The 26,782-nt window shown below is 39.7% G+C and overlaps 2 protein-coding genes across 4 annotated transcripts in view; one reads left to right on the top strand and one right to left on the bottom strand.

Moving 5' to 3' along the window:
• SUSD5 (sushi domain containing 5) overlaps positions 1–9,829 on the bottom strand; it is a 40,980-nt gene extending 31,151 nt beyond the window's left edge. Inside the window, exons 1-2 of one of the 2 annotated variants that reach the window (XM_085540467.1) lie at positions 8,971–9,829; positions 1,889–2,066 (exon numbers count right to left, since the gene is read on the bottom strand). In XM_085540467.1, the coding sequence (XP_085396593.1) occupies positions 1,889–1,901 (13 nt within the window). In that variant the 5' untranslated portion in view covers positions 1,902–2,066; positions 8,971–9,829. The remainder of the gene's footprint in view (positions 1–1,888; positions 2,067–8,970) is intronic. The other variant, XM_015854159.3, reaches the window with a different exon arrangement.
• The window catches only part of FBXL2 (F-box and leucine rich repeat protein 2), a 70,149-nt gene continuing 52,127 nt past the window's right edge, over positions 8,761–26,782 (top strand). For both annotated transcript variants that reach the window (XM_085540478.1, XM_085540477.1), the window contains exons 1-2: positions 8,761–8,854; positions 8,935–9,032. In XM_085540478.1, the coding sequence (XP_085396604.1) occupies positions 9,000–9,032 (33 nt within the window). In that variant the 5' untranslated portion in view covers positions 8,761–8,854; positions 8,935–8,999. The remainder of the gene's footprint in view (positions 8,855–8,934; positions 9,033–26,782) is intronic.

The following is a 26,782-nucleotide window of genomic DNA, read 5'->3' as shown; positions in this document are numbered from 1 at the left end:
CATCAGAACATAACCTAGATAGCATAATCCTAGCCTGTGACTTTCCATCTTTTCCAATGATAGGAAATAAACAAGAAGATGAACTGAAATGGAGGGAGAAAATATAAGGGACTGAATAAGCATACTAGGTGGTACAAGCCCATTAGTACTTCCAAGTTCTCTTGTAAATATGACTCTAAAGGATTTCAAAGAGGACAAAGAAGTGGCTTTGGGGAGTTTTACATCAAGCTCATTCTAACAAGAAAGGCACAGTAGAAAACATAGAATCACAGAATCATAGAATCATAGAATCATAGAATCACGAGGTTGGAAAGGACCTACAAGATCATCTAGTCCAACCATCCTCCCATTACCATCACAATTAGGTGATACAAAAAGACTCATACAACAACTTTGCCTTGCACTTCTTAGACAGACACAGTTCTACTGGCTCTTCAGCTTATACGACACATCAGCAACTGGGGTAGGAAGAAAAATTTTGAGGGTTTAGATCACTATCTTATATATTGAGAGATTTCTTGATTTTCTAAATGTCTAGAGGTACATTAAAATAAATCTTCCAAAGAAAATCTTTTTCATCTGGAAAATAAAGGAACAACTGAACAAGTTTCTTGTGCTTGAAGCTGTTTAAATATTTTTCAATTGTAGCTATTTTCTGTCTCTTTTGAAAGTTCCACTTTACTACTGAAAGTACACGAACAGCAGTGTATGCTTACGGTAACTGATAACCCTCACCAAATCCAATAATGTGCCAAAGTTTGAGAATCTATAAACGATGTCTTGATAAAACAAAACATCATCACCACTGAACACTGATAAAACATTAGACGTTACTCTTTAACTCATGAGAACTTTGTAAAGTGTATCAAGGAAATGAATGCACATTTTACACTAAGTTTGTGGGTGATAAGCCTGCTGAAGGAAAGGTTCAAGAGAGAAAACTGAGAACTTCAATCTTCTCATGCTCTCACTGGCAATACTGGCAATGTATGGTTTCAGCATCAGGAACATACACTTATATCAACCTTCAACTCCTATGTTTCTGTTTTACTGAATCTCTGTGATTTGGTCTCTTTGTCTATCAAATATGAAGCCTCTTCACCTGTGGCATGTTGTAAAGAATGTAGGGGTAAAAGGAATTAGTCACTTGGGTTTTGGAAGCCCTTAACACCATGCAGAAAGAGCACCATGGTGGTACAGCTGTGCTGCTGCTGTTACACAGCTAGCAGACCTGAGGATGCTTCCTTCAAAATCATAACTTACACAATATAATTGAAAGTCATTTGGACTTCTGCAGTATTCATGGCAGAAGAGAAACATCACTATGCTGAATTTACCCTGCTTCTTTTCCTCCTTACTTCTTGTAATGCTGTTTGTTTGTGAGACAAATCTCAGCCTACTGCCATTTGGAGTCACCTGTGCTACCTCCAATAATACAGTTCAGCATGTCCAGTAACAGCATCAGCTCTCTGGTGAACTTTCTCACCCAGCTCCCTGACAGGTTTTCATTATCACATCTAGGTGTACTTACTTGAACATGCCTATCATCTACTTAGACAACTGTAAATAACTGAGACAGAAACACAGTTTCTATGAGAATCTCAGCAAACTGAGCATGTACCTACAGTCAATAGGAGCTCTGATGCTGATAACTCAGTATTATGTCCATAGCTCCTCTGGGATCCAGCACTCCAGTATGGGCCTAACTAAACAAAACTGCAACAACTCAGTAGAAAAAAGCAAGAGGAAACTGTGGACAGGATGACGTGTATACCATAGAGCTTGAACTGTGGCCAGTGTTTTTCAGTAGTAAATTTAGTTTAAGAGGAAAAATGTCTTTACGGCAGTCATTAATATTTCTCAGGAAGGTTTATGCTGTTGTTCTTACCCAGCAGTGCCATCAGCCAGCCATCCCGTGGTGCAGCCAAGGAAGGAACAGTCCAGGACAGCCCTTTTCAGTTCTTCTGCAGTTGCTAAGCGAGCACTCAGGTCAACACAAGCTTTCTCAGCTTCAGCTAAATCCAGACCCTGAGAGTTGTTCTTGGACTCAAGTGCAAACACTTTCCCTGCAGCACCAAGAAAGATCAAGTCACTCGTCATGGCATGGTAGTCAATATACATTCCATACAAATAATTCAGATTATCACCAAATAAAGTCTTCTTCTTCTTACTAAGTTCAAACCAATGAGCAATCTATTTCTTGGAATTAATGTTAGCAACACTGTAAAGACTTTTACTGTAGTTTCCCTTTTACTTATGTTAATCAACAGAAAAGCAAACGTAGCTAAGTCCCTGTTCATTCCTAGTCCACACAAAAAGCTTGCCTTCCTTCTATAGGTCTCTGCTTAGATTGTGGAAAGAGAAAGCACCAGCACTCTTTTACATGCACATAAGTAGTCAAGTCAGAACATCTCCTGTTGGATATAACATTGGAATTCATTACCAAACATAATGTAACTACAGTTATAAAACTGTGTACAATAAGAACACATCTAGATCCCAGTATTGTAACTCACTCTTCCACGTCAGAGATTTATACTTAGCCTCTAGAATAAAAATGATGTAATTCGGTGGAAATTTGTGCCTAAATGCTGCTGCAAAGCCACTTTGTTTTCATGCCTTTCTGGAAAGACAGATGGGATTTATTTATTAATAGAAGACTTTTTTATTTGGAATGAGCATGAGGACAGATTCAGCATAACAATTTCTTGAATTATTTTTATGTTCAGTTCAGTTTATTTTAGTTTATTTAACACCGTGAAAGATGTTAAGGGTGAACATTAGAGATTTCTGCAACCGGGAAAAGGGCAGTTGGGGTTTTGTCAATAAAGCTTGAGAAGTCATTGGGTTGTGGAATAAACACATTAGCTGGATGTCACCAGAAAAAGAAATAAACAATGAGATCTTTCACAGTGTTGGCATTTAAACTGCCACAAGTGTCTTCTTTCTGAAGGTAACATCCCTCAGAATATCTTCTAAACTTTCAAGTATAAATTTAGGTTGCTTGCAGGCACAGGAAGACAGCTTTTAAATGTCTATAAACATTTATGGCTTATTTAAAAATTAGATTAGTGGCAGTGGTTATAAGGAAGTCTAACTACCAGCACATACTGACTGCTCATTAGGTAGCTAGCTTCACACTCACACAATATATTGACCAGGATCCTTCAGATTGATCTAAGCTGGTTCTGTACAAAGAGACACCTCCACCCTATACATTACTTCAACAAATTGATAAATCTGAATCTAATCCTAGATATAGGTCACTGATACAAGGTAAGTCTGACCCAACAGCTCTCTGGTCCCTCTAGTGCAGTGTTTAAACCAATGAAAGAATCAGTCTCTACATTGAAATATGCAAAATTTCTTTCATGTAAATATGCCATCTGTGTTTACGCTAACAAACAAGAATAGATAGGTCCTGATAAAGATGCTTGTTTTGATGGGTGTTCTAGATATGCATGGTGAGAATTTGTCCTGACAGACAGTGAATAATTAAAATAAGCAAGTCAAGCAGTGATGATAAGGAACAGGAACTCACAGTAGCGAGTGATTTTCTCAGGCTCAGGTAGCAACAGTAGTTGACCTAGGAGTGCAACCCAGAATCAGTGTCCTACCACCAGACTAAATTGTCTCTGGATTCTCACCATAAATAATATCATGAATTATAACTAGGATTAGGGAGTTCACACATACTGGTGCAAAAAGAAAGCCTCTTCACACTTTTGTACAAAAACCTCAGGATTCTTCGCAAATGGCCCAAATAATGGAGAAACCATAACGGAGTTTGTTGTTTCCAAAGCTGTGAACAGCCATGGCGAAGAATGCATGGACTTGGAGAAATATAAGCAGAATGACCTTAAATTGCTGTTCCTTAGTTGTAGAACATCTTTCTTTTATAAAGATAAGCAGGGTTTGAGTATAATCATTTACTGAGGCTTTGATTACATTAAAAACTTGCCCCATTCAATATTTCATAATTAGGCTGCTCGGGTTGATATGCATCATCAAAGGTATATAGGACAAGTTTGTGTATCACCTGACTTAACTCACACGGCAAGTTTATCATCACAGCAACATATCATCTGAAAACTCATAAACATTGACGCAGCAGTAAGCCCCGCTTTCCAGACATTAGTATTTTATTTAGGAGGCTAAACTGGAAAGAAAATTCCTTAAGGACTCAGTTCCATGAAAAAAATAATTAGAAGAAATAAAGTTAATCATTTAGCCTTTTTAACAGTTACATTGTGCATTACATTTTTTAGAGGTGTTTCACAACTGTTAAGGTAAATTAACTTCTTGCTAGAAAGCATGAAATTGCTAGACTTCTGGGATACCCAAAATATGTAGGCAAATGGGTTTTAGGGTCGAGAAAATTACAGTGAACTGCTTCATAGGAAATTCTGGTCAGCCAGAAGGGGATAAAAATGGCTGTCCATCTCACCAGAACAAACTGTGAATCTTCTCCAAAACTCCGAAGTTCTGTGGCTATCTGCCCAGATTTTAACACGTGCACTATGTTTTTGCTTTGTTGTTGGCCCCTTTTTTTTTTTTTTTTTTTTTTTTAACAAGTGGTAGCAAGCGAGTTTCACCTGATACCTCAGCAATAAAACATTTGGATCCCCAGTATTCTGCCCAGCGTCACTTTGAAGAGGGACACTCAGAGGGATAAAATAAGTAGGAGACATACTAGAACAGCAATGGGGAAAAGCCTATCAAAATAGAAAAATACCTTAAATAAGAAAGACTATAGCACTGCACCTTACAGTGCAACTGTCTGACATACTTAGTGATACACAGTCAGTTTTACTATATGGGTTGTGAAGTATTCCAATGGTATCACCCCTCTGGTCAACACACTATGACAGCGCAGAGTAGTTGAAACCAGTTTTCCCTCTAAGATAATATCAAGAGATGTACTATCACCCTGTTTTAAATACGAGGCTGCTATATTTCCATCAGGCACAGCACGCAAGGATCGCGTCCTTTTGTATATTTGTATTTTGTCAACAAGCAATAGCTGAATACAGTTTTCATTAAAGAGTATTCCAGTATAGTATGGATGAAAACATAACCATAGATCTCAGGGTCTCTAGGATTCATTTTTATCACCTTGTTTGAATTTCGACATAACTAGACTGTAGATTTCCCCATATAGTTCCAACACGGAGTCCAAAAATTCGTGGTTGAACTAGAGCATGTCTTTTCAAAAGGCATCCAGTCATGATTCAATGACTCCAAGTAATGGAGAATTTACAGCACACTTTACAGTAAACTGTTCCAATGGTTCATTACTCTCACTCCACCTTATTTCCAGTTTCAAATTTTGCTAAACTCAGCTTCTAACAACTGAACCTTATTATACGTCAGAGACTGAAGAGCAGTCTATAATCAGATACAGAAAAGCACAGAAAGGGACACTTCACAAGAGTCCAAACTCCATTCCTTCTTACTTGTAGGAATCCCAGCGGAATTAGCAGAAGACAGAGTTGGATAATTTATTCTAATACATGAACAAACAGAACAAGTTCTTCTGAGGTATACAGACACTGTTCAAAGCCTACTGAAGTTCAGATTCTTCCACATCCTCTGGAGGAATTGTACCGTGCTTGAAGAAACTAAATATACTTTCAAACAGAAGCGTCTCTGACAAATAATATAAAATGAAGTACTTAAAAAGGCATGCCTATTGTACTGATCTGATGACATTTTACCAGCTCAAATGGTAGAACCTCGTCAGTTTTAATGAAATATCTGTGGTAAACAATGTGCATATTTGGATGCTTCTTTATTTTTACTTAAATGCTAAAGTCTTCAAATGGAAGTAAAGGATAGTGGAGGAAGAGAAGTTCAACTCTGTACTTCAAAAGAAATTTCATTTCCATTTCTATGGCTGTGTGTAACAATGGCCTTGATTGTAATAGCAAGGGTGGAGGATTCAGTAAAACTGTACAATTACAGGGAGAGAACTGGGTAATTACCAGAATGTTCACAAATGTAGTTTTATTTCTATGAGAAAATAAAATAAACAAAGTCTTATTTAATTCAAACTGCTTAAAATGTTGCATCATCAGAAATGTAGAAAAATTTGGAGGTCATTTTTAAGTTCCTTCTCGGCTAAGCTCAGTTTGAACTTAAATTTTAATGTTACTAAAGGCTTTAGGATCAAATATTTGGAATTGCTTATGGATTTGTTTTGGCAACATACAAACTTATTAGCTGGTTTGCAAGTAGGACCTGAATTGCTTACACACCTGCTACTCAATCACGACTGTATAGATAGAGCAGAAGAGGTGTACCTTCTTTTCCTTTGACTTTCTTTAGAGCCTTTTCATCTAGAAAGACCACAGTAGGATTTTTCCCTCTTAAAATTTTCCAGGACTTTTACTGAAGATCTAAAACTGCTCCTTAACTCTGTTTTTCAGATTATTAATTTTTTTTTTGTGTGTGTGTTTTACTTTTCAGAATACCTATTCACTTTGTTTCGTTTTTTTTCTTATTTATTGAAACATACTTGATAGCTGTTTCTGCCCACTGACTTCTACTTAACAGCAATCCTTTAGGGAAGAGATTCTTAATTATTACCAGTGTGAGACTTCTTCCCTATAGGACTTTGTAGTAACTGCGTTGGCAGTAGTAGCACTACCCTGATGCACATTTAACACCAGAGTAAGTCCGAGCAGGAACAGGCCCTGAGGAGACCCGTATCTGCCCGACCCTGACCACCACAGCTATGTACAAGAATATTTCCACTGCAGAAAAAGCAAACTGCAAAGCGAAACAAAGCTATCTTTTATTTAGGCATTTATCTTTGACTTTCTGGAGTCTATCCACTCTACAGCAATACACGTTGTAGTAAATATTAGTCAAAAGAGATCAATTAAGCTTCAAGGCTTTACACTTTCACCAGACCCCAATGGTCTCCACGTTTCCTGCCCATTCTTAGTCATTATTTGTGTGTGAGATAATAAAGCGAAAATCTTCCTTTGGGAAATATATTCTGAGCATTTTTGAGGAGTTGCCTGTAACAGGGGCCAGTCTGGATTTCATTGGGTTTTTACAAGGTGAAGTCAAAATCCCTTCAGCACTTTGCAAAACATTCAGTTACTTTTAACTGAAAGTACCCAATGCGTACACATGTCACCCCGAACTGTCCTTCGTCACTTAAGTGACATTTGCATATAACAGAGAGAGGCACAGTTGTATTTTTACCTATAACTTCCCCAACTGAGAAACTGGTTTCCTGTTTGGATCAGGCTCAAATGCGCTATGTAAGAGGGGATTGCTACTGTTTTGTCCTCTCAGATCTTCTCAAATATGTAAATCTATGTGTAACAGTAAATTTTTAAGTTCAAATCAAATGTTTTCTTCTGCGTATTAAGCCAGATTGTTTGCAAGACAGTGTTACAAATGCTCACAGTAATAATAGCAGGAGAACACGCCGAGGTGCACGTTAATAGAGGACTTACTCGTTTTCAGCAATGACGTTTAAAAGTTAAATAAAAGTCAGAACAGCAGTGCTGTAATAACGGTTGGCAATTATAAAGTACTTATAAAGTATCCTGCCCTTTAATTCTTATAATTGCTTTACCACTTGTAAAGTTGACTTGACAAACTGTTGGATGTCAATTAAAATCTACCATGAACTCTGCCTCAAAATGGTCTGCAGCATTTTCCCCTTTCTCTTTGAGGGGATGTCTATTTAGAAAGCAAAAAGATGCCTTTATTTCTACAGAAACAAAACAAACAGGGAGGTGTTCCTGAAAAGAAAGGCAAATTAATTATTCCCATCCTGATACCTTTTGCAAGTTATGTGGAGAGACTTTATCCATAGCGATACATTTTTTCCTCATTTGAGAGGGATTTTGCTATGGAAGGAGGACTTCCTAAAGTCAGAACTGCAGTTTCCCTTCTGTGTCTGCGACCAAATGACATAAATTTCAGCCGAGGAGGAAAAATGTTCTGAGAACAAGAAGAGGTTTTTATTGCCCTATAATATTAAGGAACTGTTCTCCGGCATAATGCAGCAAACATCAATGGTAAAGGATTACTGTACTGAATATATATGCATATATATATATATCCTGAGATCAGGCATAAGTCTATTGCAGCTGCAAAATGAAAAGAAAAAAAAAAAAAAAAAAACAAATCCAAAAACACGGCCATTCAGCACTGCCTTCCCAGGAAAAGAAATGGTTGTTTTAAAAATTAATAATGTTATCACCAAAGCAAGTTGGCCATCATCAGGGGACTTAATTATATTCAAAGGGGAATGGGCTGTTTGCAAGGGATGCTGCCATTCAGGATTACCGTCAGTGAGTATGTTGCAGAGTAAGCAGCCGATGGTGATTCAGCCCAGGTTGTGCTCTGATCGAACCCCTCAGCAGTGCAGAGCAGGTGAAGCCCACGTGCAGGAGGGTCAGCTGCTATCCTGAGCATGCGGTACCGAACCGAAAACACTGTGAGCAGAAGCCTTCAGCTTCTTGTCTCCCCTTCCTCAGTACCTGCCCATGTAAGCCGATGTTTGGTGACATCTGAGCTGGGCAGATGTGGAAGTCGTTCAAAAAAAAAAAAGATGGTAATTTCAATTAGAAGTAAAAACAAAACAAAACAAAACATAGAGTGCTGCTGCTTCTGATTTGTGTTCTGGCTTTGTTCTGTTATCCTACTTCCCCTGGAAAAGGTCACTATCCTGTCGTTTTGTTGTAATAAAACAATCTGAGCCTTCTGGGATCTTATTTCCTTTCCTTGCTTCACCCCAGGATATTTGTAGATTCTCGGAAAGCTCTGAATCACACGTTTCCTAACCCAGGCTGGGGCATGTATTTAAGTTTTTTATTAAAAAATAAAGGTTGGTTTAGTGTTGTATTTTTGTTGTTGTTGCTGTTGTATATTTCAATAATACATTTCAACACAGAGCTCTCTTTCCAGCCCCAGCAACCCAGCCCGAGTGGAGTGGAGACTCACCATCAGCCCGAACGGAGATGATTTGAAGGATGAAGAAGACGGGTCCCACACCCCGGGCAAAGGTAAGAGATGATCTCTGGGAGCCCAAAGCCATCGCCCCTCTGCGAAGCCCCCCGCTGCAGGAGGTGGCGTGGAGGTTTTCCTCTCCCTCCTTAGCAGCACGGGCTGCGGTGATGGTTTCAAGGAGCCGCTTTCTCTCGGCGGGATCCTGCGTCTTGGGTCTGTGCTGAAGGTGGGAGGGATGGAAAAAGAAAGGGAGAGGGAGGGAGAGTGGAATCTGTCGCTTGGCGAGTGTGAAGGGGAGGGGAGGTGGGGGGGGAGATGTCCGGCCAGCTGGGGCTCGGGAGAGGCTTTGCCCAGCCCAGTCGGCAGGGCAGCGAGCAGCGAGAGCCGGTGCGAAAAGTCACATTGCCCTGTCAGTAAACAGAGAGCGGTGCAAGAAACGCAGACACCGGGAGGGAGGGAAAGGGGGGACGAGACAAGGAACCAGCAGGAAAAATCACTGGCTGAGGGGAGAAGGGCAGCTGCATAGCTGGCGCTGGGAAGGGGTGAGTTTGTGGATGGAGCTGTGCATCCCACAGGAATGGGATGGGGAGTGGGGAGCGCTTTCTCTCTGCAGGGTGAAAGCAGCCAGCGTGTTGCTTAGGGTTGCAGGTCAGCATCCGCCACAGCAAGAATGACTGTCTGCAGGTGAGAGCTAAGGAGAGGTGGCAAATGGCACCACACCATGACAGCAGAGCTTTGCTGAGGATGGGGACTTCTAGTCCTGCTGCTCCAGATCAGGGGTTCTGGAAGGGCAGAAGGAACCACAGGTCAAAGTGGGAGTCTGCTTCAAAACGCTGCCTTTCATCTCTTCATCAGTCCCCCTAACCCAGAGGAACGGGCTGGTGCTCCTTGGGGATGGAGGTAGTTGGAGTTTCCAGTTGCTGTCAACACTTACAGCAGTGACATCTGTCCCTTATTCCCACTCGTCCTAAATTTGTCCAAACAAAACTAAAAAAAAAGAAATATATAACCCACAATAAGAGGAAATATACGAGTGGCGATGCCAGGATTTATTTCACTAAATATATAAACGGAATAGTTTTGTGTTGCTGTTGGAACTGAGCAGAGCTGAGAAATGTTGTTTTCATATTCCCATCCTATTTTGCTTTTATTTCAGCTTCTTAAATTTTTTTCCCTTAGAAATTCAAAGCTGGGCAAAAATGTTCAGTTTGCTGGAAACTCCAAGCCACCAACAGCAGGAGCAGGAACCCAACCCACCTACAACCGTGGCCCTGGTGGCAGAAAGGGCAAAGTGCTGATAGAGATAGACATCTTCTGAGCATGACGACCTGCCAAATGCTATTTTAAGTCTGGTTGATACGATTCAAGCTTAGGAACTTCCCTGTATGATAAGCAAGCAATAATGCTATGGTACTGGAAGCTTTAAAAATACCCATGTTTGATGAATCTGGGTAATGTTCTGATTCAGGTGACTTTTTAAGGAATCTTAGACTCTTTCCATAGGAAGTTCTGCACAAATATGCAGAAGATCTTCTTTACGGTGAGGGTGACAGAGCACTGGAACAGGCTGCCCAGAGATGCTGCGGAGTCTCCTTCTCTGGAGATATTCAGAACCCACCTGGACGCCTACCTGTGCGACCTCCAATAGGGAACCTGCTTTGGCAGGGAGTTGGACTCTCTGATCTCTTGAGGTCCCTTCCAACCCCAATAATGCTGTGATTCTTTGATTCTGTGACTACACATATACACAATGCGAATATATGTTCTGTAAGGTTTTGGACAGGTATCCTTGAATTTTCTGTTTATCCAAAGAACACAGATGGCAGAAGGTTTCTTTACATTGTCTTGTCAATCAAGGACTTGTAAGGAACACCACCAGAATTAGAAGGGCAGCTTCATGCTCACTATATCTTTAACAGTCAGTACACTGTAACTACATAACTGCATCTTGTGCCAATGGAAATTGTATGCTATGTACTGCACAAATTAACATGACAGAAAAGGAAATAGAAAATTGTAGCATTCTTTGAACTTTTGCTGTTTCTTTTACTTGTGACTTTGCTAATGGCATAGGATGCATTTTTAACTCTGATATTCCAGTAGTTTGACATCAGTGGGCACAAAAATAAGAAAGAAGATGTTGGATCTTTATACTTTCAGTGAGATAGCAAAGATGTTTCATGAAACTGAGTAAGAAGTTACAGCAAGACACACAGACACACAGACATGAACCGAGGCTTGACAGGACCACAGCAGAAGCTCCATGTTTCTTTGACATTTGTCATCAGGCTGACAACTTTATTTGCCCTTTGCTGTCCCCAAGGGATTGGCCAAAGCATTTGTGGGAAAGGGCAGTATCTTCTAGATTTCCATCTAAAATTCCAAAGGTCTGCTTGATTTATTTTGCTATAATTGGATCATTTTCTCCTGTTGATATATGTAAAGGCATGTTGCCACTCTGGCTCCTGTCTTGGAAAATCTCAGCTTGTATTCTCAAGCAGAACATGTCACTGATTTCAAAGAATTACAACAGACCACAGGATATGTTCCTTACTGAAGGCATGAACAGTTGGTAGAGTGAACTGGCTTCTTCCTCTCATCCCATCTCAGCTGTAAATTAAGAATGTAAGCTTGGAAAGAGAGGGATGCTTGCCAATTACAAACTCCTGGAAGTAATAAAGTGCATCACTCAAACCAGTTGTCCTTCAAATCTAATATTTCAATAGGAAAAAAACCCTTCTTCCTAGTGCATTTTGGAAGATTTATATAAAACTGAACAGATCAGGTTTGGTCCTGAAATGATGTGCACATTGCTTTGCATTGAAATCAACATTAATCAGGTTAAAATCCTGCATTTATACGCTGAACTTCTTTGTACCAAAAACTCAAAATGAGGTCTGGATCTTATGATGGATAGGTACAGATATAAATGTTTGCTCAGGACTGCTTGCATTCACAGTGCTACAGTAACACACTGGTCCAACAACTCAGTGTATAATGTACAATGTTTTGTGTTTCATTACAAAAGATTAATTGTATGTGTAACTTTACACAGTTCATAGATCATGCCTGTCTTGGGAGTAGTGAATGTGCCAACAGTGATATTTTATAAAACACTGTTTCACTGTGTACAGGCTTTTACATAGGGAGTAAAACATGTGAAGGCACAGTGCCATAAGTATTTATAAGTACACACGCAAATGCAATGCACACAAAGCACTCATGTGCTGTAAACCACACAATAACACTTCAGGCATCTCGTAACTGGAGAGCATCAACATACATTTCCATGTGAAATATGTCATTCAAGTTAAGAGTGGATTCTCAGCACCAGAAAACCACCTAGAAGATATTTAGGTGATCAAAGACATTTGAAAATACGTATCTACAATAAAGCCCATATCATTATATTAGGCCTTTCCATATCTACTACTGGGAATATCTACTTTCTACCCTGAAAGTCTTATATAATATAGACATTGTGGGTGTGAAAGTCACAAATCTGCAAATTATTACACATGATCTTAAGTCTTTGCAAGATAAAGGTGCAAGATCCTAAGGCCTTGAGCAAACAGACACCCTCAGAAACATCTGCTGCTTCCAGCCAAGCTGGGTAGATGTTGGCGGAATTGTTCAAGAATTGCAACTGGCAGTGAATCTGGCCTTTGAAGAATGCTGGAAAGTCAAAGGAAAGGTCACCTTTCATATCACAATAAAGCACAATAGAGAAAAAATGTGTCTGTACCGAAAAAGATACCTCTAATCTTTGTTGAAGCAGGAGATTCAGTTTAACTTGATTCTTTGCATTAACCAATAAACTTCAGATGTTGACAGTCTGCATAATTTAGTCTGAAGAGCTAAATTTAAATGCATTATAGACTTAAGGTTTATTTACCATCTTATTTTTATTTTTATTTTTTAAGAAAGAGAACTAATTAATACAAGAGCAAGTGAGGTGGCAATTAAATTGCTCAGACAAATATGATTGTTAAAAGTTATCATTCCATTTGGAACAGCTGAAGCATTGTCCCCAGATGAATTTGCAAGGACGTACATAGAGAAATTACTGAGGAGTATATTTTGCTTTATGTCCTACACTCAGCTGCACAGCACGCATGAAATAATGGCACTGATAAATAACTCCACTACTATTTGTGGCATCCTTGCCAAGGTAAAAGCTACCATAGCCATAGTTTCAGATACTGGTTGATGTATGTCGATGTAATGAAGGAGTTAATTCCTTACACGGCAGTCTTGTAGAAGACTGCACTCTCTAAAGTAGAAATAACTGTGCAAATCAAGAGGATTTGGGTACTGCAGTTCACTAAGATGTCAACCTGCAATTTATACAACACCTTCAGATTTTGTCTCTTCCCATACAAGCGGAGCTCATCAGCTATACACACCATTCTGACACGCTCTTAGCAAACCATCAAATTCCTTTATAGATATCTTTGTAGTGTTATGTCATTATCATGGGAGATGTCCGCTTCTTAAAGTTTACGACTTCAGCTGCACTAGAAATGGGACATACAGAATTCTGGCTCAGCTTGCCAAACGCCATGAAAAGGGATCTGAAATACCTCACGGGCAATATGGCATTTACATACAAGTATTGCAGTGACGTGTTCTAAAGGACATGGAGTCCGTGCAACTGAAAGGCAGTCAGGAATCACTGGCAGTACTGTACATCTATTCTATTCATTGATAATACACAGAGTGTATATGGGAATCCAAACTTATTCTACAGCTGTATCCATGATTTTAACCCCAAAAGCTGACTGGAAAAGGGAAGAAAAAAATAGGAAAAATAAAAAGGAGAGAAAGATTTCTTTGTTTATAAAACCTGAATTATTGAGCAACAGTAATGGAGACAAACATTTTTCAGTGTCTGGCAGTCTGCAACAGTCTGCTAGCTGCAGGGAACTTTTTATTTTATTTATACAGAGTGTTTGCACCTAATTAAATGAAAAAGTAGAAATGTGCAGAACTACCTGAAAGTAATTCAGGGAGCTGACAAAAAAAAAAAAAAAAAAAAAAGAAAATAAAAAGGAGGAAAAAGATATATGTCCCACTTTGTGGGTGGTGTGTTGAACACTGGGACCTGTGTGATGGTTCTGCTGACCCTGAGAAAGACTGCAATTCTTACACTTACATCATGTTATGTGGGGTCAGGTGTTGTCATGCGACAGGCCATGACCCCCATATAAATCACTGCCATGCAAACTGTAAAAATCACACTTCATTTCTTGAAGACTGAGCAGTCTCAAGAAAAAAACAACACAGATATCTGGCCATAAAGCAGCAGCCGCAATATTAGTGATACACAAAATGAGCTTCATTTTTCTCTCGACAAATAGAGGTAAATGTCTGAGTGTTCCTGGTTGGCATTATTTGGCTGAGAGTGGGGAGCAGGAGGCTGGAATTTTTACTTCAGTTTTTACTTTCTTCTCTCTCTCTCTCTTTTTTTTTTTTTTTTTTTTTTTTCCTAAAACCTTGCAGCAGTTTAATGGGTGAAAGGTATGTAGCAGTGCAAAAGGTACTGAAATTTAGCCAAGTGGTTTCTCCTGGGTCTCACTGGACATCTGTAAAAGTCTGAGTAAAGGCAGAATCTAATATTTCACCTGGATATCCCTCGCCTGTTTGCAGGTGAACCACTCCCATTTCTCTTCCCACATCCTCCAACATTCACCATGTCCAGATGGCTTTTGAAGATCTCCAAGACTCCACAACCCCTCTGGGCAACCTGCACCAGTGCTTGGTCAAGCTACTGAAATGCTCTGCAGATGCCCAGACATCTTCCTTTTTCCTCAAAGCATATTTGCAAGCCTGCAAGCCCCATGACTAACCCTAAAGTGTTCATATATCTGCCCTTCCTCCACTAACCCAACTGGCAGAAATCTCTTCAGGGCCCACTTGTTTGCTTTCCCGTTTCTTCTAACAATATCTTGAGTCTGTGCAACATTCAGCACAGATCCCCACACACCTCCACCCACTCCCATCTTGAGTGCTTGAGAGCCCCACCGCAGCGAGCCCCTGGAATACAGCATGCAGGAAGAGGCTTTCCCTAACAAATTTGAAGGATGAGGCTTCTCCAGGCACTTTCCCTAGTGTGTGGCACCTACCAGGACATTGCTTCCTACAGCAGAGCTGAGTTCCAGCACCTCAGCTTCACTTTGCAGAGTGTCGTGAGTAGTCCTCCCATTCGCAAACACAGGACGGTAAATGTGCACAAAGTGAGTCCATGAAAAGCTGGGAACAGCGTGTCTCAGAGCCGTGAAGGCTCTCAAACAGAGCCTGGGGGATATGCAAGGCCACGACTGCAGTATTTATCCTGCTTCCAGAGTAGCAATTAATCTACCATTTATTTTACCAGTCACCTCATATTTCGGCTTTTGTGTCTCAGCCCAGTTCTCCAGCTGTTTCCAAGAAGTTTATTTAACTGCATTATAAGGTACGTTCCCTGGACCTTAAGGCATCCTTAATTTCTCATTAACTGTTAGCTCTGCCCTCTAGTGCTGCACGCGACACAGGAACTGGATGTTGTGTCATAAACCAGTGGCTCTGCCATAAAACCAAGCTGGCATTTGAAAACTGACCACATTCAAGGTCGAAATTCTACACGCTGACTAAACGGGATAGAGATATTTTGCCTCCCAGGAGTGGCTTACCAGTCCACTTGCTGTCATTTAAACAACAACCCTCTCAAATTCAGCCCACCTAGCATCCGGAACTTTAAAGTACTGAATGGTTCAACTAACGTTTATTTATTGCATGCTTATAATGCTTTGGTCCTCATCACAGGTTCTCAGCTGCTGAGGATTTGGCCAAGTGTCCCTCTGAGCGAAGCACAATTGAGAAACCTCTGTGCTTGGCATTAGAGGTTAAGCTAGGATGAATGGCTGAGCCAACAAGATCTCAGAGACCTGCTGAGGCAAAAGGCTGTGCTAACAAGCTATCACAATACCCTGATGTCTCAAATTACAAGGTATAGTCATGAAATATAAATTGCACCTAGACACTGAGCCTTGGCTTCAACATTTGGAAGACTGCAGAGCATGTGGAAGAACTTCTGCACTTTGCACTTAAGCAATACTATTTCCAAGTAGAGATCTTTGCAAAGCCTTAAGAGCTGTTTTCCTAATTCCACTTGAGGAAAATGGCACTGCTAAAACAGCCAAAGCACTTAGGATAATGCTGTCATGTTCCTAAACAGTGGATGAAGTGAAATTAAGACATATGACATCTTCAAGATGCATACCATTATCAAGGTCAGGCATTAGGAAAGGTCAGGCAAGGTGAGGTATTAGGGAATATGAGGCAAATGGCAAGCAGAGAGGGAAGAAAATACCCTTCTACACCCAGGACCTTCCCTTTCTTCCCTCCCTTCCAGCTAGCACACTTACCTTTTAGTCTGACCTCTTTTTTAGACCTTATCGTATCACACTTTTAGTTTGACCTCTACCTTTAGTAGACCTCTTTCACACATTTGTGGTATCTCCAAGTCATTCAGGTCCTTACCTCTCCTTAGAGTGGAAATGAGCATTTTGAAGTGTAAAGCTACTGAGTTTTCTATGTTAGGTATTATCATAGAATGGTTTGGGTTGGAAGGGACCTTTATGATCATCTAGTTCCCCTGCTGTAGGCACTCCCACTAAATCAGGTTGCTCAAAGCCCCATCCAGCCTGGTCTTAAACACCTCCAGGGAGGGGGCATCCACAACCTCTTCGGGCAGCCTGTTCCAGTGTCTCACCAACCTCACAGTAAAGGATTTCTTCCTAATATCTAGTCTAAATCTACCCTCTCCCAGTTTAAAGCCATTTCCCCTCATCCTGTCACTACATGCCCATATTAAAAGTCCCTCCCCAGCTTTCCTGTAGGGCCCCTTCAGGTACTGGAGGCAGCTATGAGATCTCCCCCAGGAGCCTGCTCTTCACCAGGATAAAAAGCCCCAGCTCTTTCAGCCTGCTCTTGCAGGGGAGGTGCTTCATCACCCTTCATGGCCATCTCCTAGACTTGATCCAACAAATTGCTGGATATATAAGCATGACAGGGAAGATGCTGCAAAAGCTCATGCAGATACAGATGGTGCCAAGCTACTAGGGGAATCTGGAGAACTGAAGCATGGAAAGAAAGAGGTTAGAAACAAAAAGATCAAGCTATTTGGCTCTGAGTGATTATGAGGAGAGCGAATTTCTGTCCTCTCAATCTGCCAGCTACATTCTTGCCCAGTGTGGCTTTCCATCTATTCAGAAAATATTTATCAGGTTCTCCTCTGCATCTTTTCTCCAGCTTTTCAGCACTGAGTCTCACACTGACGTTTAGCTTTTCTAGAGGAGAAAGCTAAAGAAGCAAAGCCACATTTTATGGACATACACAATGCTAAGAAAAGTGCATCCAACTCAAAACCATTGTCAAGATCCTCTGCAAAGTGATGGTCACCAGGGATTCAGTACTATCAGCAGGCACTTGGGCTGAGATGCATTATGGTACTGAGAATGTTGTTTCAAAGGCTGAATACCTGCTGATAGTTTTACAAAGGCTGAGCTACACTTTAGGAACATCATCTTGAATGTTCTCCTTTTCAGCGCAACCCTGCAGTTTGTGTCAGGGAAATCAGACACACAGTATTCAACCCATATTCACACTACTTGCCAAGTACTATCCGCAGCTTCCAAAGTTCATGTTCATTCTTGAGATCAAGTCTAAACCTCAGGAGTTGACTAACACTTAAGCAGCTGTTAAAGTACACTTTACATGCCATAATGACAGCTAGGGTGGGCCAACAGCATAATCTGTGTACCAAAATCATTAACCAGAATTAGCAGTCTATGAGCTAATGTCAGCCCTCTGGACTGGAGCACTCTTGCAAATGGGTTTGAGCTTAATAGTCTGAGAAACTGTAATCGGTGCATCAGCTCTTGCAGGACTACTAATACTGCAACCAACAATTTTTATTACCTGCTACAGAAATAGCAGTGGATTATTAGTAGCTTTAAAAATACTGAAAATATATAGATTTTACATTAAACTTAAAATGACATAAAAACATACATTTTAAGCAGTGGAAATAGCCAGGATATTTTTGATGCAAAAATATTCATTTATTTATTTTAAAAAGAAGCATTCTCTCTCACCTGGCAAAAGAAAAACCAGTTCTGTGCATCCACAAAGAATGAGTAATTTTAGCTCTATAAGTGGAAGTATGGAGAAAAGAACTCTGAACTCCCAAGCCACTCTAAAGGATGGAATATTGCTACCAAGGAGATGACTTTTAATCTTTTAAATTAAACTATTTTTAATATATAAAATCTTATTAGCATATAAATCATATACTTCATTTTGAAATGAAATTGGACCTTCCTCTGCAGTCTGGAACATCTGCAGTTTGTAATGGTACAAAGAAGCTGCGCAAACTGAATCAAGACAGAAGCTTTTTGTGCGTACGTGCATACATGCATGCGTATGCACATGTGTGGGTGAGTGTACTTCGGCGGGTGTATGAGAAAAGGAGAGAGAGAAAAGGGGAGAACATTTTCTCTTGCTTCTTTATTTTTAAAACTCAGGATCTGGCAGTAGGTGATTTCCAGACATTGATCTAATGTTGCAGACCTCATTGTACGCTGATACCTCCAGAATTAAATCTGTGGTTAAGATTTCCTACTTGAAGAACTTTGATATTTTTTCTGTGTACCTCATGCACTTGCAATAGGTTTCAGAAAATGTATTAAAAAGATAATTGAAGTATGAAATTAAACAACTTTTAAAACTCGGTATGTGTCAAAAAAAAAGGGAGGGGGGCGGGGGAGGGCTGTAGAATAGGAAGGTTATTTAATAAGGTCTCTGATAAAATTTTTGAATAAGTAAATCAGCATTTAATTATACAATAAATATTATCCAATTTCAGTAGCTGAGACACTGCTAACCAAGATACTAAAACTGATTTTATAACAGGCATGAATTATTAACCAATGGATAGGGCTTGAAATAAGATCTGTTCCTTCTGACTTTGTCTGTGTTCATAGTGTACTTATCAAACCCTCTTTTCTCTATCTGACTAATCTTTTTAGGTCTCATTCAAAGTCTATATGTTATCCTTGGTATTTTTTCTGGCCCAGATGGTGAGCCAGTGTTTGGAACACAACCAATACTTACTACTAAGACAAGCAGTCTTAGGGTAGGAGAGATGACTGCATGACAGCTTTGCACATGAATGCATGTGCAAATGTTCTGTGCCTTTGAATGCAAGAGAAAGAATATATTTTTTTCAATATTTCATAATTCTTTTACTAGTGAGAATGGTCAGAATGCAAGTGCAATCTTAGCTCCCCATCCAAGTCACGATAACAGGGCTTCTGTGGTCGTCTTTGGACTTCACTTTTGTATTCAGCCCTCAGTGCAAATAGTTCTATCCAGGTAGACTGTGTGAGGAATCTCCCTTTAATATAGTCTTTGTTTTGTAATATGGGGAAAAAAAATAAAATAAAAACCTCTCCAGTTTATATGTTATCTTACAATAAATATGACTCACCAACTTCAGCCAAGGCAAATCCAGCCTCCTGAACAGCATAATTGCTTTCAGTTCCACAGGGAGAACAGGATACATGAAGTGGCTGAATGGAGACTGAATGTGGTACAACTATTTCCCAAGATTTAAGAAAGAGTAAATGGATACAAAGAGACTATGCTATAGCCATAACATTTTCAAATTAAAGGCATATTTAAACTGAGATGTGAGACACCTCAATGCGCATTAAGTAGGACATGTCTCAGAATTTTGAGGCAGAGGAAGAAATATAAAAAAGTCTAATAAGAGAAAAAGAAAGGGAGCAATGAAAAGTCAACTCTAATTCAAGTGAAAGGGGTAGGATGATACCTGTACTAGGAAAAGGTATATAGAATGGTAAAAAATAAAGAAGTCCTAAAAATGAGAATGAACTTCTACTTTGAAGAAATAGCCAGACTTTGGGCCATCTTGATGAACTATTACTTCAAGCCATATGAAAGTCTGGCATCGCGGACTATGGAAAGTAGGTTCTGGCAGCCATGCATGGATTTACATACCTGCTAAAGTAAATGAGAAAATGAAAAGAAAGAAAAAAGAAAAAAAAAAGAAAAGAAATGGAAGAGAATAGAGTAGAGTAGAGTAGAGTAGGATAGAATAGAATAGCATAGCATAGCATAGAATAGAATAGAATAGAATAGAATAGAATAGAATAGAATAGAATAGAATAGAATAGAATAGAATAGAATAGAATAGAATAGAATAGAATAGAAGGGACCTTCAAAAACAATTTAGTCCAATTGCCTGGCCACTTTTGGGCTATCCAAAAGTTAAAGCATATTACTGAGGACATTATCCAAATGCCTCTTGAACAGTGGCAGGCATGGTGCTTCAACCACCTCGCTAGGAGGCCTGTTCCATTTGACTGCCTTCATGGTGAAGTGGGTAGAAACCTTGCATACTTGATTTCAGATCTAACAATTTTAAGAATGCACTCTCAAAACTCTTGAAGATCTCTGAATTTCAAGTAACTTTGCCTTTCCAAGAGAAATATGTACAGAATAGCATGAGTGTGTGGCGTCTAAATGCTTTGAAACACCTGGTCTCCAGGTACCTACATGCCCCTTTGCTATGGTTGGGCTAATGGTTAAGTATTGCAATAGTTTCAAATAACTAATTACAGATATAGAGTTGTTTAAAGCCCTAATAGATTCCAGAGCCCTGAAGCAGGCACCACACTTCAAAATGATAGGTACACATCTAAAGATATTTCCTTTTGGTTCGCTTTGCTTTCCCCTCCTAAATCCTCTGTACTGTTAATATTGCCATTCTTCCACTTCAGCTCTACCTTCATCCTTGTTTTCTCTTATCCATTTTTTATTAACTTGTCCACTTTCTTCTTTCTCTGTTGTTCTACTCTTGACTTTATACCGTAACGAAGAAAACAAAATACAGTGGGGAAAAATATTGCAATTCTATTTAATTTCTTGTACATCGCATGCTATTTTGTACATGCAACCTCAGTTTATGGCTGATGTTTCACTTGAGAAATACTACTTTTATTTTGGAAAGAGAAAGTAGTTTTCTAGTATTCGTGGTTTTTGGGAAAATATTATCTGAGTGTACCCCGAAGGCTGGGAAACCAAAGGCAAATAAAAAGAACCTCAAATTGATTATTTTTAAGTCAGAAGGCAAACAAAAAGGAAGTCCAAATTGATTATTTTTAAGCCACCTTCGTCACGTATGATTTTGGAACACTTAAGGTTGGCAATACTGCCACATGGAGCAGGCGTGGTATTTGCCAGAAATCAGTCTGAACTTTCTCCATATGTTTGCATCTTTTTCTGCTTTTACCTGGTAGCAGTGCAGGGTTTTTCAAGACAGGCTGCTAAAATACATTGTCCTCAAACTAGCAAAGCAGGAGTGTGCACTCTGAAAACTGACAAAATGGAGAATAAGGGAATTTCCTGACTGCCATGCTCCCTCCTGTCTTCAATCCTGAATGAGGATGGGCTTTGAGTCTGGCTCCAAAACAGAATCAGTGCTCTGTTTTGTTCCTTGGACTGGTGTACTGAACCTTAAATCCTCCTCATGCATCCTCGTGATCAGAGCTACCAATTAATTATACAAATCAGTGGTATCTTGACAACACCGGTGAGTGGTGAGTATTATTTGTCCTCAGACTTTTGGAGGTGAGAAGGGCAAATGTGAAGACATAGCATCATCCTCCTATTTTGGGATGTGGGTCAGTTTCATCTGCTTTGTTTTCCTTTGCTTTTAATAGCCTTAACTATGCCCAAGAAATGTCTCAGCCTTAATAAGAAGCTTTCCAAACTTGATCAGAACTTTATTGGTGGCTTGCAAAGGGCAATTCTCAACAGTTTCATAGGTTTTTATTTTATTACAAGAAGGAGCAGAAGCATCAAGATACCATGCGGGTGAGATCGTGCTCTCTGCTCTCAGATGTTTCCTTCTATTTGTGTAGCTAAAGTATCTGTAACCCTAGTGAGTACCACACTATTTCCAGTCAGATTAACACAAGTTGTTCTGGAAATTCCATGGCATGCTCCTCTCTGTGCAACTATTACTTTATTTTTCAATCATTTTTAGGCATGATGCCACCAATTCCACTCAGATATAAAGCCTGGAAATCAGAATATGTAGAATCCATAAAGGAAATAGCATACAAAGAAGAAAAGCAGCTATTTACAATTATAGCAGCGGGGTTTTTCCAAGAATTTCTAAATCTGTGTATTCCTTTGCCCATGATGTTTCAGCTTCTGCAGTGGACAGTTTGATGGATCTGAATTGGAATGACGTTCAACACATAAGAAGCAGAAACAAGTGCAGAAATCTTGGCAGCGCTGCTGCTGGCTCCTTGCTGGTGGCACAGATACTGAGATTAATCAGCATTGTAGCTCAGGACACAGTGAGTTAAGTAGGACCCAATTGCTGACGGGGAGCCATGGAAGTGATTTGGCAATTCCTATGCAAACTGAACTTACCACAAGGGTTTTGTGGGTGTCTTGCAGAGATACACAGTGCTATGGATGTATATTTCCTATATATATATAAGGAAGCTGAACATTTCTAAACTCCCAGCAATGCTAGGAGAATGTAGATACAAGTTCACCTTTCCATTAGTGCGTCACATTCTTTCTCTGCATTACTATTATTCTGTTCCTCGGCTATGTGCAGAGATAAATGTGTCTTTCCTGAACCTTCTTGCCATTTGGAGGCTCTTGTGTTGCTGTATAAAAGGGGACAAAACAGACTTGAAGCTTATCCCAGCAGTCGCATGAACTGCACAAGAAGATAAGGTGCTTAAAAACAGCAGTAATATCCTAGGCTGAAAGGTGCATTTAGGAGCTGGCAGAACCTGGCTTTCAAAGCAGCATCTTTTTAAGAGTCAGAGGGTCTTATAGATACAGCCAAGCTGTTAGAAAAATTCCTGACTGTAGCGCTCATTTGCCCAGTTCATAAATCTGCCTCTCCGTTCTTCAAAGTGCCAAAAGCTATCTAGCCAGACATCCAGCTTTTACAAGACAGTCTAACAAGCTGTCTGGCTCAATTAGTTGAACTCTGATGGTGCTCCAGATTTTCAGTCAGCAGACCACTTTATAAGTAAAATATCTACTCACAGACCCCATTCCCTTTCGGTACCAGTAGCTTAATCTACCATGTATTAGCTTTAGTATGTGTTTTGTTTTTTTTCAGTGAACCACAAGAAAGAGCTTTGCAGTCCATCCACACACCACAGTTTCAGATCCTTGATTCCTCAGCCTTTATTTATTGGCTTTCTTTGCTGTAAATGGTGTCTGTGATATGTTCTATGGTCTGCTTATGCATAACACAATGTGAAAAAAGCTGCATACTTGGTATGACTGAGAAATTCTGAGTACAAAAGTACTCTATGGGATTTCTTCATCCTGAGCTCACTCTGTTCTTGGATAATCCTGTAACAGGCTGTTCTCTATGATCACAGATATAAATGGCCCCACAGAAGCTGGAGTACTCGACACTATTACCAAGTTACACTGCGCCCAGTTATAACTAATTGCTGCTCCCATTATAACTTCTATTTTAAAGCTTGTATGGTGCAGTTAAACAGAAGCAGTCCTTGTAAAGCACAGTTAAGGCTTTTGATCAATAAAGAGTAAAATAACTCTAGAATTCTACTAGAATTACAGATTTGTTGTGATGCCACTTCCTAAAAATGGAAATGCTTAAGAACGAAACCTTGTTTGAAACCAATTCTTCAAGATTCACCCTTGGCACGTATACAAAGGGATTTTCTTTCTTGGCAGACAAGGGGCAGAGAGTAGCTTTCACCTTCCCATCTTCCTACTGCTCACTGCTAAAAGCTTCAGTGATAGTCTCACGAGTGCTCCTAAGAACCTGGCTGCTTTGGTGATGAAGCACAATTCTCACTGGTGATGCAGGCATTCAAAACACAGCCACACAGGCAATGTTTTAAGGAAGAAAATCCACCTCAAAAACAGAAGCCAAAAGACTCAAAATGAATTATTCCCTATTATTTTCACGTACTGTTTTATTTTCTGCAGGACTATTATCCTTCCTCCTGTAGTTCTCCCATAAGTGCACACAGTTATGTTCATTCGTAAAGTCCATGAGTCTGTATCTTTTCACTCTCTTATAGCATTGCCTGTGCAAAGCTTATTCAATTATCTTCAAGCCTGTGACTGAAAACTGATAGAATCCTGAGTCATGAAAAACAAAGAAAAAAATGGTATACACGCTATGGGAATGTAATGCTACTAGAGCTCTTATGTTTTCAAAACTTAATACATTTTGGCAGGGAAATTCAGTACAACCACAGTGATTCATTTTAGTTTTTGGACTTTGACTAAACTCTAGCAATACTGCATGAATCCAAATAAGATGCTACTTCTGTTTACAGTCTTTTATTACATGACTAACTAATTCTGCATAAAACTTTGGCTAAATATATTGAGAATGACACAACAACTCATCCTACACAAAGCAACTAACAGACGAGAAAAGCTATTTTAAGGCGAGGTGCACCTATTTAATACATTTTAGAGCAGGCCTTATTTTCATGAACTTTACAATTTAATACACTGTTTTTATGAGAGATGATCATCAGGATTACACAGAAAGATGTTGGCAGAGTAACACATAGAATAAAACAACCCTCAAAATACCAGTCAGTTTTCTCAATTATGCTTTCTGTTTGATTGTTCAAAGCCAATCTTGTTGACCCAGCAGTATACACTTGGCTGTGCAACCACTGTTGCTGCTTAGTGATGTCTTGGGAAATCCTACACCTTTTAAACTTTATGCAAATCACCTAAAAGGAGCCAACTTTAACACTCAGGTTGAATTAGAAAATAGGAAAATACACAAAGTAAGTAGTTTAAGGACAACGTTGTCTCTAGCTAAAATGAAGCGTGAAGTCCTAGTGACACTATGAAAACACCAAACTGTACATTAAAATTCCTAAACATCACTGCTGTTCACAACAAGCCAATGAAAACATTTGTTATTTCTGTGTCTAAAAGTGAGTTTATAAGTTAGGAAAATGATGTCAGTGTAAAAGAATTCCAAACTAATTTTATCTGATTGGCAAGTGAATCCAAGTACTGAGATATTAAACAAATATTTGACAGCACCATTCCATAGTATAATTTATTTCACATATGCACTAAATTAAAACAAAACCTTTAAACGTTTTTCTAAACTGCAAGCAATTTCCAGGCAAACCACAAAGTGAGATGATGGCGATGGTTGCTATTGTGTAACGATGGAGAACCTTCTCATTCTTCCAAAGGTCATAAAGAGTTTTGAACAAGTAATCAAAACCACAAGGCAAAGAAAGGTATGGCAGTTAGTTTTGGACTTGTAATGACAGAGAATTTAAATTTATACCATTGAGTACTTCTGTTAGTGGAGGAGGAGGAATCAATGCTGAATGCCTTACCTTGTATTTGTATCAGGACTACTGTTATCATTAAGGAGCTAATAGTTTTTCCTGGATCTGGCATTCCAATGTGACAAGCCTGTTAATATAGTAATTGAATCTGTGATGTGTCTCAATGACCGGTGATGAAATATCTTCCTCATAGAATGACCAATAGGTATCAGCAGAGGATGACACACAGGGAGACACTTAGCCCTGATGAGAAAAATTTAGAGGTCCTGGTTAATGAAGAACTTTGTGTGAGCCAGCAGTATGAGCTTGTGACCAGAAAGGCCAATGGTATTCTGGGTTCCATCAGAAAAGGCGTGGGCAGCAAAGCGAGGAAGGTGATGGTCTCCCTCTACTCTGCTCTCATGATGCCTGAGCTGGAGTACTACATCCAAGACTCAGGCCCCCAACACAGGAAGGATGTGGGGCTTTTGGAGAGGGTCCAGAGGAGAATCATGAAAATGATCCGTAGTCTGTAACACCTCTCCTGTGAAGAAAGAATGAGGGAACTGGGATTGTTCAGCCTGAAAAAGAGAAGGCGAAGGGGAGACATCATCATGGCCTTCCGATATTTAAAGAGAATTTATAAACATGAGGGAAATCAACTTTTTACAAGGTTAGACAGTGATAAGGAGAATGGTGTTAAACTACAGGAAGGGAAATTCAGACCAGACGTTGGGGAAGTTTCTGACTGAGAGAGTGGTGAAGTGCTGTAACAGGTTGCCCAGAGAGGTGGTGGATGTCCCATCCCTGTGGAGGTGTTTAAGGCCAGCCTTGATGGGGCCCTGGGCAATCTGATCTAATATTTGGTCCAACAGTTGGCAACCCTGCCAGTGACAGGGGGGTTGGAACTTGATGATCCTTGAAGTCCCTTCCAACCTAAGCTACTCTATGATTCAATTAATCTGTGATTCTATGATTCTATGACAAAAGGCATATCAGAACAATTAGATACACTGCACAAACTGATCTAGTGCTCAGAAATCCTTGAAGAGGGAAATGGGATACTGGGTACCATTTTTTACTGCATGCTGCAAAGGGACTATGTTTTCATATCTACACAGTTTTGGAAAAAATACATCTAATTCAGTGGTTCCTACCAAAGTAAGAGTTCCTATGAAAATCTATGCTATTCAAGATTCAAGCAAAGAAGGAAGAGTTTCACACCATCCCAAGAATACAGTGGAACATTTTTCATACTACAATTATGGGAAAAGTAAATCAAACTGGCTTCAACTTTGTTGAAATGCTATGGTCAAAGAACTGAAACTCCCTCAGACTGAGAGACTATTAAAATAGAATTTTGATTAGAATTCCCATAGGGATGATAAATAGCTGCAAAGAGTTCAGCT

The sequence above is a fragment of the Coturnix japonica genome, chromosome 2, assembly GCF_054131305.1.
Source record: "Coturnix japonica strain WE chromosome 2, WE-NBRP24, whole genome shotgun sequence".
Classification (NCBI taxonomy): Eukaryota; Metazoa; Chordata; class Aves; order Galliformes; family Phasianidae; genus Coturnix; species Coturnix japonica.
The sequence above is the reverse complement of the archived record's forward strand: the minus strand, read 5'-3'. Positions and strand labels throughout refer to the sequence as shown.